The sequence below is a fragment of the Nerophis lumbriciformis genome, linkage group LG14 (assembly GCF_033978685.3).
Source record: "Nerophis lumbriciformis linkage group LG14, RoL_Nlum_v2.1, whole genome shotgun sequence".
Taxonomy (NCBI): Eukaryota; Metazoa; Chordata; class Actinopteri; order Syngnathiformes; family Syngnathidae; genus Nerophis; species Nerophis lumbriciformis.
In genome coordinates this window covers 22,548,824-22,562,683 of record NC_084561.2, presented here as the reverse complement: position 1 = coordinate 22,562,683, position 13,860 = coordinate 22,548,824, and the positions used below count along the sequence as shown (strand labels likewise).

Here is a 13,860-nt window from a genome sequence, read left to right as displayed (position 1 = left end):
GTAGCTTGATCGGACTGAGAGTGTGATAGTTAATGATAAAAGAAGGGCTTCCTTAAAGCAAGTTGATGTTTGCCTCTGACCACCAACCTACCTGTGCGAATCAAGCTTGCCACAATATTTTTGACACTGGGTTTGGCTTTTATTCACTTAATGTGAGCAGTGTTGGGCAACTTGGGGGTGCCGGTATCTTGCTTGTAGCTTATGCTGAGCATAAATCTTTTTTTGCTACCCTGGCCAAGTTACCATGACTATAGCATTAAAACAAATCTGATAGTGTATGGTGTGCTGTATGGTGATTGAAAGGGGCTAATTAGTGATTGGTAAATGATACACTCACTGAATGTATTGACACCGCACTGATACAGTTTTGGTGTTTCGTAATGGGGTCCTCTGCTGGATTAAAAGAGTCCCTACATTTTTATCAGTTCCACTGTTTAGAATCAATGATGGCAATGAAAACCAAACGCGGCACGCCACTCCTAAAACTTCTTTCAGTTGGAGCTGCCACTCGTGAGCCGAAAGAATCACTTTGTGATAAATACGCTAGTACAGTCAAATGACACAGCAGGTGTATATTTCTTTCGAGGCATTGAGGGGCACCGTATCACTCCTTGTGTATGATTCAGTGTTTGACCCATCACTTGTGCTAACGTTTTATTTTGGAAAATGTGTATCCCTTAATTGGTATTTCATTAAAGTTAAGCACTTAACTCTCCTGCTCCTCTGCACGCTGCGCTGAAGATAAGGGGCACAACTTCTACTCCAGCGACTCAGACTTTGACGACGAGGAACCCAAGAAATTCCAAATCCAGATCAGACCGGTAGTCAACAGCAACCGCAGCAACGTTGCAGCCAGCGAGAAGGAGCTGAAAGCCACTGTGGGGACTCTCACGCTGCCGCCTAACAGAGGGGTACGTCAAACAATTGGTGGCTTTTCATGATTATTGTGTATTTGCTTAAAGATCGCAGGACTAAAAATTGCATCCAAATTAGTCTTCACAAAGACATTGCAAAAATGATAGCCCATAATTAGTTTCGGTCTTTATACTTTCATCTTCATTTCATTCTTTTAGGTGACAGTAAAGCGGCATCTCTCCAGTAAGCTATTTAATCATTTTAAACCGCTTGCAGAGTAAAAAGTGCAGGACACGGCACTGCAATATTGGTACTGAATGTTTGTTTTGGCAGGAAACTCTAGTACATCTGGACGGACAGAAGACAGTGAAGGCACCTCCCTTAAAGGTGAATCTCATTTTTCAAAACTATTTCTATATCTGTTGCTAGCTTACTCCCTGTGTACTAATTCATCAGAAATATATGGTATATTATTTGAATTGTAGACAAAGTAGGGTCCTATATTCTACCCTTTATGGCTGTCTTTAATGGGAAAGGCATGAACCAACTTAGTAAATTGGTTGAAGCCATCACTTCATCACAAACGCTTTAATGAAGCAGCAGTGTAAAAGTTGAGTTTGTGCAGCCAGCTGGCTCACCTTGCATGGACCACTCTCTAATAGCCACAGCCGCCTTTTGCCCTGACTCCAAAATATGTTCCCTTAGTGATGGGTTTGCTCGCTGCCAACAGCTTTGGCTGCACTTTGCAATTTCATCAAGCTGCTGCACTCCTGTAGCGGAGAGTCACTCAGATCTTGAGGTGAGGAAATGAATGATGACAAAAAATTACTGCAGAAGTTGTGGTTGGAGCTAGGGCTGCACGATTAATCCACAATGAAATGACATTGAGGTGTTAAGTGCGATAAATAACTGCAAGAGGTTGTTTAATCGTTGAGCCTTGCGTTCATTCGTCTCTTGCTTCATACAGGGAGAAATACATCTCACTGCATCGCTCTCTGCGCCTAAGCGCGTTTATTTAACAGTAGAATTTACTGAACGCAGTGAGCCCTCTTTACAGTCATCCAGCTAGCTTTACACAACAGGAAGCACAGACAGAGAGCCTCGCGACCCGCCAGTGAGAAGTTCCGCGAAGTAACAAACATTAGGGGGACAAAAATATGATTACAAGGCCAAATGTCCCTTTGTGGGAATATTTCAGCTTTAAATCGGATGGGAAATATGAGCCCATTAACATGGATGAACGAGCGAGAGTGGCGTGATCAGTGATGGCAACAAAAAAAGACAACCCGACCTAGTTTTTCCAAATGGGAAAAAATGCACTTTAAGATGTTCAATATTTTTAATAAGTAAAATGTTTCTTACTCGTTATTTTCCCAGTTTTTTGCATTTATATGTATAAAATATAAAAATCGCAAATCGATTCGTAATCACCAAATTTCAGAGACAAAAATCGCAATTAGGTTTTTTCTCAAAATAGTGCAACCCGAGTTGGAGCTAAGTGACACCTTGCTATTGTTGGTGTTTCTGTATTTCTAAGATAGCTTTTTTTAAAAAAAAATTTTTATCTTCTCTCCGCCTTTATTGGCATCCTGTCAGTGCTCTGATAACATTGTGATATAGTGTTCTTAAGGAAAGTGTCTCTGTTCATAGATGGAGACCAGGAGGGTTTACGCAGGTCCACTTCCAGCCCTGATCACAGCAGGTGAGATACTCTATCCCTCTTATCTTGTCTGACAAGTGTGTTGGTAGAGCACAGGCGTGTTTGTGGTGTGGCCAATGACTGTGAAACTTGAGTCAACCCTTAAAGGGAACCTATGATGATTTTTAAGATACATTTAAAACACTTTCTTGGTATCCAGATTATATGTATTGGATATGCTTTGGTGTAAATTTTGCATGAATTTTGCTTCACGGTCACACTTATGACCTACTTTCTGCGTATATCTGCAAAATGTTCGTTTGTGGAGGCGTTACCAGATTGCAAATAAGACCACACCCCACCTTCTCCAAAAGTATCTAAATGTATCTTTTGAGAATGTGCACTGTTTAAATCTATATTTGAGTACGAACGCCACAACTATTTTTTTTCCAGACATGGCTTAAAAAAAGCTTCATATACATGTAGATTCAACCGGTCACAACATTAGGTACACCTGCACACTCAGACCAATACAGAGTTGCATAAAAAATGCAAATCATGTCTCTCACTTGTGTAGTAGAAGTTTGTGACCTATAAACTGAAAAGTTGGTCAACTTTGACATTGAACTTCTACCCAAAGATGGTGTGAAATACCTTTTTTTTCGTCTGCGTGAGGTTTATGATTAATTCTTAATCTAAATGGGAAGATACAAGCATCCCATAAGTTGGCATCCCGATGAGAGCAGGCATTGTACAGTAAGTGATTATTTTATTATGTTCATAGTTTTATTTCTTGTTTAGCACTTAGCAATAGTGCTACTTGCAGGATCTGCTTATCACTCAGCTTCTAAAACTTGCAGTTCATCCTCCTTATATTCAGGCTCAAAAATATAAGGTTCTGGATCATCATTTGTCTCAAAGTAGTTTTGTCGGTTCTCATTAAGTCTGCTGTGATTAGTAGTAGTTGTTGTTGTTGTTCTTTATGTCTTAGGAAATAGCAAACGTGATGCATCTGTGAAATTAATGCGCCGCCGTATACTTAAAATGAGTAAAATATATACTTACAGCATGTATATAAAACATTGTTAGAGGTTTTTGGATGTTTTTACAACGCTATTTAAGCATAATAGAGCAAATCCCATCAGCTCCATTGTTAACTGACTTTTGCTAGAGTTTATTTACAAATGAGAAGAACGCTTAAAAAAGATAACCATATGTGTTCTTGGCTCACAGTAGGGATTGTGAAATATTGACAACATTCCCAAAAAAGTGCAATTCCCCTTTTAATGTTGTGGTCTTTTTCCGTCGGAGTACTGCTGCCAATCCAATTTTCCACTGATCCATCTTGACATAACACTTTTGGGTAAAATGTAGTAAAGACAAACACTGAAGTATTTATTTTTATTGTATTTAGAATAAATAACACAGGTGGCAGCTATGTCAATCTCCCAGCTTGAAGCAGAAGTTAACTTATACTTACCGTATTTTTCGGATTATAAATCGCTCCGTAGTAAAAATCACACCGGCCGAAAATGCATAATAAAGAAGGGAAAAAACATATAAGTCGCACTAGAGTATAAGTCGCATTTTTTGGGGAAATTAATTTGATAAAATTCAACACCAAGAATAGACATTTGAAAGGCAATTTAAAATAAATAAATAAAAGTGAACAACAGGCTGAATAAGTGTACGTTATATGACGCATAAATAACCAACTGAGAATGTGCCTGGTATGTTAACATAACATATTATGGTCATTCAAATAACTATAACATATAGAACATGCTATACGTTTACCAAACAATCTGTCACTCCTAATCGCTAAATCCGATGAAATCTTATACGTCTGGTCTCTTACGTGAATGAGATAAATAATATTATTTGATATTTTACGGTAATGTGTTAATAATTTCACACATAAGTCGCTCCAGAGTATAAGTCGCACCCCCGGCCAAACTATGGAAAAAAACTGCGACTTATAACCTAAAAAATACGGTAATGTCCAAATTACATTTGTACAGTTATGTCACAACGTAGCCAAAAAGACTGGATAAAAAAAACAGCAACCAGAAGCATCAGAAACTACGCGCAAGTTCACTGCCAAAAGCATGTACCTTATGACTTGACGCCTTGGGATTTTTTAACACAACTATCCAACAAGGTCAGAAAATACAAAAATAGGTCACCTTTAAGATTGCTCTCCTTTGAATCTGGCTGTACCCACCTGACCCTGCTAAAACACAGCCACACATTATAGTTTAAGATTGTTGCACCTCAGTGCACCTTGTGAGTGCTACGGAGGTGCACTGTTTGCAGCAACCAGCCCCAATTTTCTGTATATTTTCTCCTTCTCGTGTCTTGAACCACTGTGAACTGCTGACTGTGCTCTTCATCAGGTTGAGTTCTACAGCATTCGGTACCAACAGTCTCTTTGGACCTCCGCTCGAGGCAGCATTCAAATCCAAAAGTTTTGGTGGTCGGGAACAACTCCAAGAACAACGTTCTTTTGGTGCCTCTGAATGTAACTATTACAAATTATTTAGGGCCCTATTCTCCAATGTGCTTAAGTAGAAAAAGATTGGCGATTGCATGGATTTTGGCTGCACAGCATTCTCCTTCTCAACTTAAGTCTATCACTGCGCGCCTTCATTCACTATGTGGACTCTGGGTGGAGCATCAGTGAAATGTGGGGTTTCCCTGTTAAGTCTGACCCTGCACAAATTCTCCCATCAACCTCGGTACTTTCACTCCTACGCGCTTCTGAGGCTGCAATTTGTCAAGTGCCGTCAGAAGGTAGAACACCATTTTGCACTTGAAGTTTGGATGCAATGTACGCCACACATAATACATCTCTACCCCAAGAATCGAATCAAATAGATTCACAGCCTTATTTGCTACATAAATAACAGGCGAAACAAGTTTAATCTACTATGGACATCCAGCCAGGAAGAAGAAGCTGTTGTAGTGTGCATACACACACTACATCACCATGAAAAAACACATACAGCTTCTAGCGCAGCCTGGATGGATACAGTCTTTTCAAATTGAAAGTGTTATCATTTTTATGGATTCCAATTACATTCACAAGTGCTTGGAAAATCCCATGTTTCATGATTTTCACACACCCAAAAAAGGACATCATGGCAAATCCGCCTCATTAGTAATGAGACTTCCTTCATTTACGACTCATGCTCTTGCCTCACTTACGTGTGGTGGGCATGTATGGATACTGGATGGAAGAATACGAATGAGAGACATGCGCGTAAAGAAACACTTAAGCGTAAACGAGAGAATAGGGCCATAATGAATTAATTTTAATACTCTTGTCTATTTCACAGCTGACTTTTTTTTGCATTAGATGCGGCTTTTTCATCAGACTCTTCCTCACCCGACAACATTGAGGACTCTGGTCTTGACTCGCCTTCCCTTCAGCCACTTGGCCCCTCTCCTGAGCCTGTTGGCTGGGCAGCATGGCCTCCTGTCTCTCAGAGTAAAGAACAGACCCAAGCACGAGAGCGACCTGCAGATCCTTTCCTCTCAGTCTTCCGGGAACCCTCCCCTGCTCAAAGTCCTCATCTACAGGACGACCCTGTGAGCGCCTGGTCCGTTGGCCCATCTCGGTTCTCTCGTCTTCCCTCAGATATGGACTCTTCCACCATGTGCTTCCCAGCTTTCCCGCAGTCCTTCCCCTCATCGGAGATGGACACAGCAATGTGGAACTGCAGACACATCCCTGAGGATCCTTTCTTTGCTGCTTTTGACAGGAATGTCACACAGGAGTCCTTTAAGGTGGCGGACGCTTGGCCACGTCCGCCTCCACGCCCAGCCCAGGAGAGAAGGAGTTCTGAGGTGCGAGGAGATCCGTTCTCCTTTTCTGTCACAGACAAAACGCTTCCGCCGCCTTCTTCTTCCTTCACCTCCTCGAATCGTAAAAACAGAGACAGGAAACGAGACCGAAGTCTACCGCCACCTTTTTCTTCTGATGACCCATTTGCGATCACCATGATTGGCAGCCCCACTCACCAGTCATCAATGTCTTCCACAGCTGGAATAGTCCCACCTCATAGCAATGGTAGCAGCACCAACAGCAATAGGCCCGGGTTTAATGCCACTCCAGGTCCTTTATCCCAATCTCAGCCGAAGAAGGAGCTGGTACACTGGAACTCTGTTCACAACCCGTTTAGCGAGGGTGCCTCTGGAAAGTTGAGCAGCTCTAAGTCAACTGAAGGAGAAGCAGGGAAGGGCGATGCAGCAGAAGAGAGGAGAAAATCTCGTTCTTCAGGGAGCGAGCCCCGCCGAAATGCTCCTCCCCTCACAAGACATTCTGGTCCGCAGGAAGACCTTTGCTTCTCCACAGACAAAGACCAAGATTGTCTCGACCTTAACACTTCGCTGCCTTGCAGTATCGTCGCTCACAAAGGTATGAATTCCTTTAGTCGAAATGTACATTACATGGGTCTATACAATAGATTACTTACAACTGTCATCATACAAAATAACAAACATTTCTCTGTGACTTTATCGTGATTGTTTGCCTGAAAAAGGAACGACAAAAACAAAAACATGTCTTCCTCAGGGTCCAAACACACCTTCAGAAAGGATGCCGATACCGTAATCACAGCTGCTCTTTCCAGAGCAACAAAGACCAAACGGAGCTCAGGACGTCTTAGCGGCACTGACCGAGTGAGTATACAGTTACTAGAAAAATACAGTATTTGTGCGTGTCTATGAATGTTCTCATTCATCTAGGTCATTGTCATCTCAGGGCTTTCAATCGATCGCAACTGGACTGTTTGGTTTGTCTTAGAAGACGTTTTGTTTTGCCTCTCATCCGAGTAGGTTTCATCAGTTGGTGCTCATAGACTTAATTTGGTCACATCTAGACTAGATCAGTATTTGTGCATTTCCCTGTCATTTGGTCCTTTCTTACTGCGTGTAATGTAATGTAATGCATACATTCACCAGCCACAATTTAAAGAGGTACTGCACTTTTTGGGAATTTGGTCTTATCGTTCACAATCCTAATGAGAGACAAGAACATACAAGTTAGATTTTTTTGCATTCTAATCTGCAAAAATCGTCTCATTCTTGGTGACTAAGTAATGCAGCTAATGGGAGCAATGCATTCTGCCGCTAAACTTTAAAATGCATCCAAAAACCACCAACAATACTTAATTTACGTTCTGTAACCTGTATAATAACCAAGCTATTGGGACATTGTTACTGTAAGAGCAAACACTGAGGAACTCTTTTTCTAGCGTAGTAATACATCGTCTTGGGACAGCATGCTAAGGCATTATGTCATAGTCATATGTAAGTGTCTCTATTTGAACAATATCAAGATGCTTTAATTTCTAGCAGAATTAGGACATGTTATAATAAATATTATAAATATGAAAAATTGTAGACAAGATATGTTAAAAAAAAATATATATATTTTAAGGAAGTAAGTTCTTACAAGTCTATACTTGTAAGAACTTACTTCCTTAAAATATTTACATATAGTCTTTCCAAACAATAATGAAAAGACAAATATATCGTGCGTGTACACTCAACAAAAATATTGTTGTTATCGTAGTATTAGATGGATGACATTTCATTGTGACGCTGTACCTATGTTGTATCGATACTAGTAGTACCATTTATACAATACTAAAGTGCTGTCTTGTTCCCCCATCACAGTCCCGGTCATTGTGCTCGTCACCTTTGCCTGAGCCCAGCCCCTCCCTCCCGTCTTCCTCCTCATCCTCTTCTAGCCCAAGCGAGTGGGGGCCCCAAGCCAGAAACAATGAATGGGGGGGGCAGAACCGCGCCCCCAGCCCTGCCAGGGTGGGGCAAGCTTCACCGCTCCCCTACCCTTCCCAGGACCACCCACCAAGGCAGTGTAAGAAAGAATTAAAGCTCAGCTCAGCTGCTGATTTCATTTAGCTTCTAAATGGATTTACCAAGATGGCAACGCCAAAACTTTCTTAGGCTTGATCTTATTACACTATTAAGGAAATACATCAGCCCGGAACTACTCACTTGTGTGTCCTTGCAAGCACAAGAACAGTCACACAAACACTTAAGTGATTCTCAAACTGTGGTACGTGGGCTCCATCTAGTGGTAAGCCAATTAATCACTTAATTAGAACAAAGTTTGAATTATTGATTATATTCTAACACAGTGTTACTGATCAAACAGTGTGTAATCCCAAAAAGATGTATTATACTTGTTAAATAAGTCCTCTGCCTTGTTTTTAATGAATACTTAGGCCTACTACGCTACTGTATTTTAATGTTGGTCATTGTGGTGTTTTCTGAGGTGGTACTTGGTGACAAACGTTTGGTTCCCAAACGTTTATCACCAATATTATTCTTTAAATTTCCTTTAAACATACTTCATTTTTGAATCTGTTTCTTTGCAAAGTGCACCTCTCACGAGGACCCAGTCCCATTTCCCTCAGCACCCAAGAGTCGTGGCCTGTGGCAGCAGCCATCACCGAGTACATCAATGCCTATTTCAAGGGTGGACAAAACAATCGGTCAGCATGGCGCTATTGTCTGTGAAAATGGCGCACATCTTACATTCTCCCTGCTGCCAATAAAAAGCATTTTGTCTTTTTTTTTCTCTTTTCTTCAGCTGTCTTGTGAAAATCACAGGCGACCTGACAATGTCATTCCCAGCAGGCATCACTCGCATTTTCACAGCCAACGCCAACGTTCCTGTGCTCAGTTTTCGACTGGTCAACATCTCCAGGATAGATCACTTCCTGCCTAACCAGAAGCTTCTTTTCAGGTCAGTAAGTTCAGTGTTTCCCATAAATAAAATGCATTTATATCAATCTATAATATATTAGGTGCTACCTGCTCATAAACACATTATAATGGGACTGTCTGTGAATGTTGCTTGTCGTTATACTGCCATGCAATAGGTGCCATCGTAACTGTTGTTTAACGCACCTCATATGAACCTAGTCTGCCAGAGAATAAGAAGACATAGCAGGAGGGGTTTGTGTTTCCAACTTAACTATATGTGGCTATATTTAGCAAGTATTCAGACTTAAGATTGTATTTTTCAAAGAAGCAACTTTTTCTTGTCCTATTGGATGCTTTTGAAGCCTAAGATATTGCTCTTCTCAACGAGCAGCGGGCCACCCTCAGTTAAAAGCAAAAATTGGTAAGGCTGGGTGTTGAATTTCGTCCGTACTAGCAATTACTGAATCACGTTAAATCAAACGGTACCATATTTCGAAGCATTTTTTGCACATGATGTCACATCCGAATGCAGAATCTGCACCGACTTAAACATTTAGCGGGCAAATCGGCGTATGTGTAGCGGACTGCCTCTAGGTAATGTTGCAAATTTCCATGCTAACAAAGCAGGCATGCATGATAGAAAACACTCAAAAATTAAAGCCCCACTTTTCAAAATGTGCTAACTCGATGCTAAGTTACATTGGATATACCATATACACGTTATTCATTAGCACTAGCTATTTTACATGGCGATTTCAACACCTCCAAATTTGGTAACAACTACAATTAAGATTGGGCCAGTGATTGGGACAGGGATTAGTGCATATGCCTCACAATACGAAGGTCCTGAGTTCATTCCCGGGCTGGGGATCTTTCTGTGTGGAGTTTGCATGTACTCCCCGTGACTGCGTGGGTTCCCTCCGGGTACTCCGGCTTCCACCCACCTCCAAAGACATGCACCTGGGGATAGGTTGATTGGCAACACTAAATTGGGCCTAGTGTGTGAATGTGAGTGTGAATGTTGTCTGTCTATCTGTGTTGGCCCTGTGATGAGGTGGCGACTTGTCCACCCGAATGCAGCTGAGATAGGCTCCAGCGCCCCTCGCGATCTCGAAAGGGACAAGCGGTAGAAAATGGATGGATGGATACAATTAAGATGCACGTTACAGTTGCTGTGTATATATATATATATATACAATACTTACATTGTGCACACTGGCCCATTTAACTTAATGGCAAAGACTACTTCCTGACCTCGGCAACACACTTGGGACTAACTGAAATAAATGCACACGTGTAAATGAGACTCAGAAGTGTAAGAAAACAAGATATAACAGCTGGACACCATTTTCAGCTGAGTAGTAAAATGTTACTTTTTTTTTTAATTAAACAAAGGAACTTTTATTATTTCATTAACACATACAAAAGTACAGACAATTGGTACTATTTAGTACCAATATATTTATTACCAAGTACCTCACATTGGTACTGTAAAAATTCAAATGTGACAGGTACCCATCAAAAATACAAAAGTAGGTGATGTATTTTTAAACATATTTGTTTTGCTATTCTTGTTTTTTTGCTCACTTTTTGTCTCCCGCAACTTCCATAAAAATGGTATGCACATGCGTCATGGCCAATTATGCATTTTGCATGCAATTGCAATCCTTTTTTTTTTTTTTACTAACCCTGATGCCTTGTGTCACATCATGCCGCTCAATGTAAACCGTCTGCACACAGCGACCCGTCTCAAAGCGACCCGGACGCCCGGGACTTCTGGTTCAACATGCAGGCCCTGCAGCTCTTCCTACAGCGGGAAGCTGAACTCAACCCCCAGGCTTCCTACTACAATGTTGGACTACTCAAGTATCAGGTCAGCATCAAACACTCTTTGTGCTGCTTTAACGTAACGGCTGCTAACTAATGTAAACAGTTAGCTTTAGCACTTTTGCTGTTCAGGCTCACTGGAATGCCGGATGCTGCCCACCTGTATAATCATCTGGATCTCATTTCAACAAATAATGTACCGTGTGTGCAGGTGTCCTCTCAGGACCCAGCCAGGGCCCCTCTTCTGTTGTCAGCCGAGTGCCAGCGAAGTGGCACGGTGACCAGGGTGTCTCTGGACTACCACTGCTGTCCTGTGACGGCGCCTTCCACTCAGCTCACCGCCGTCCAAGTGTTGCTGCAGCTGGACCACACAGTGGCCGACCTGCAGTGCCAACCGCCCGCTTCCTGGTGAGCAATTGTGACTGTAATTGAGAGATGAGAAGAACCATGTGTGTGTGTGTGTCATTGAGAGGCTTAATGTCTCACACACACATAGGTCACTGAGGCCTGTAATGGCAACAGAAACACACTGAGGAGGTGATGCTTTACCGTAGATCTGCTGCTTAACACAAATTAAATAATTTGAATGCAGAGACAATACACACCTACTAAAATATTTGACTTTGTTAGCATTGCAATTAATCAATGGATTTAGAGCAGGTGAAAGACCAACGTTTATTGTAAAATAGTTAGTGATTGGGCAATGGCACGTTATGAAACACAAAGAGTAATACTGTGTGATGTAGAGGTGGGACCCTTTGGGCACCTCACGATTCTATTAGGATTCAGGGGCCACGATTCAATTATAAATGTATTATTCACAGATCTTTGATTGTATAATACTTTAATATTGTTAATATATTGTAAAGCAGTGATTCTCAAACTGACCCATCTAGTGTAACGCCAAAGAAGTCTGTTAATTTGTACAGTGTATGGCACGGCTATTCAACTACATAATGAAGAGGGCAGCAGTTTCAAGAGCTTAAGTTCTCAGGGGCATCAAAATTTGGATGTTACTTTAGAAAACGCCTCAACAGGCTATATTCCTTTGAGACTACTGTATTTTTCGGAGTATAAGTCGCACCGGCCGAAAATGCATAATAAAGAAGGAAAAAAACATATATAAGTCGCATTTTGGGGGGAAATATATTTGATAAAACCCAACACCAAGAATAGACATTTGAAAGGCAATTTAAAATAAATAAAGAATAGTGAACAACAGGCTGAATAAGTGAACGTTATATGAGGCATAAATAACCAACTGAGAACGTGCCTGGTATGTTAACGTAACATATTATGGTAAGAGTCATTCAAATAACTATAACATATAGAACATGCTATACGTTTACCAAACAATCTGTCACTCCTAATCGCTAAATCCCATGAAATCTTATACGTCTAGTCTCTTACGTGAATGAGCTAAATAATATTATTTGATATTTTACGGTAATGTGTTAATAATTTCACACATAAGTCGCTCCTGAGTATAAGTCGCACCCCCGGCCAAACTATGAAAAAAACTGCGACTTATAGTCCGAAAAATACGGTACGTTTACTTATTTACAAAGTAACCACATCCGCTTTCACACTGCATTATTCTGCCCTCTCTAAAAATAAAAACACTTGTTTATGTTAACTATTCATTTTATGTGCAGGTCAAATGTAGTGACTTTAGATGGTGCCATAACTAAACACCAGTGCAGTGTCAATACATCCAGTGAGTGTGCCACACACATTCACACATTCACCCATCACTTGTATGCAGAATAATGCCTGGACTCGGACAATAAATGAATGTAATAATTCAATAATTGTAGATACAGGGCATCCATTGCAGCCGGGCACACATCTGCGGCCCCCTCCCAAGGTTTCTTCTTTTTCCCATTTTGGGATTTTGTACTGTTTTCCTTGTGTGTGGGGGGAGTTCAGATCAGGGGTTGTCGTTGTGGTTTTGAAGCCCTTTGAGGCACTTGTGATTAAGGGCTATACAAATTAACTTTGATTGATTCATTGAAGCGCCATCACTCTTTTCGCTGCTTGTCATTTAATCCATCATTCCCCCTGACTGTTTTTAATAATAATTGCCACTTTGCACAGAAATAAATAATATATAAATTATTGCTGTTAAACGATATTTAAAAAAAAAAAAAAGATAACCATCTTGAATTTTGATTAACCAAGATTGATTGCAGCAAAAGTTTGGGATATTTAAATTACATTTGAAGAAAGATGCTGATATTTTGACGCAAATGCAGTTTTATTGTCAGAATGTTGTACTTTACCGTATTTTTCAGACCATAATGTGCACTGGATTATAAGGCGCATTGTCGATGGGCGGCTCTAGTCGGGTCCATTTTCATACAAAAAAAGGTGCATTAAAGAGACCATATTATGATTTTATTTCTACATTTAAAAAATGTCTTTGTGGTCTACACAACATGTAATGGTGGTTATTTTGTCAAAATGTTGCAGATTGTTTTACAGACAGTTTTCAAGCCGCTTTCTGCCTGTCTCTTTTGGATGTGCCATTTTGTGGGTGGTCTTATTTACGTGCCTCCACTTTGACAGCGTCTTTTCCATTTCATCTTTATTGTACCGGTAGTTTTAAGTTAGAACTGTACGATACTTTATATTAAAAACGGCAACAGCAGAGGATGAATGCTCCACGACAAGAGAATAGAGAAAAAGAAGAAACTTATTGACAATGGCGCAAACAACAATGGCGGACACGCGCAAATTTTTGTGACCTATGCAGATCCCAAATACACATCAGCAGGTACCAATGGGTAAAAAAAGTTGGT

General features: G+C 40.8%; 1 protein-coding gene across 3 annotated transcripts in view; it reads left to right on the top strand.

Moving 5' to 3' along the window:
* The window catches only part of fcho1 (FCH and mu domain containing endocytic adaptor 1), a 97,053-nt gene that overhangs the window by 76,159 nt on the left and 7,034 nt on the right, over nucleotides 1-13,860 (top strand). For all 3 annotated transcript variants that reach the window (XM_061975802.2, XM_061975803.2, XM_061975806.2), the window contains 12 exons: nucleotides 730-911; nucleotides 1,074-1,098; nucleotides 1,189-1,242; nucleotides 2,506-2,557; nucleotides 4,891-5,015; nucleotides 5,853-6,914; nucleotides 7,071-7,177; nucleotides 8,177-8,378; nucleotides 8,904-9,018; nucleotides 9,117-9,272; nucleotides 10,973-11,105; nucleotides 11,271-11,467. In XM_061975802.2, coding sequence (XP_061831786.2) covers nucleotides 730-911; nucleotides 1,074-1,098; nucleotides 1,189-1,242; nucleotides 2,506-2,557; nucleotides 4,891-5,015; nucleotides 5,853-6,914; nucleotides 7,071-7,177; nucleotides 8,177-8,378; nucleotides 8,904-9,018; nucleotides 9,117-9,272; nucleotides 10,973-11,105; nucleotides 11,271-11,467 — 2,410 coding nt within the window. The remainder of the gene's footprint in view (nucleotides 1-729; nucleotides 912-1,073; nucleotides 1,099-1,188; nucleotides 1,243-2,505; nucleotides 2,558-4,890; nucleotides 5,016-5,852; nucleotides 6,915-7,070; nucleotides 7,178-8,176; nucleotides 8,379-8,903; nucleotides 9,019-9,116; nucleotides 9,273-10,972; nucleotides 11,106-11,270; nucleotides 11,468-13,860) is intronic.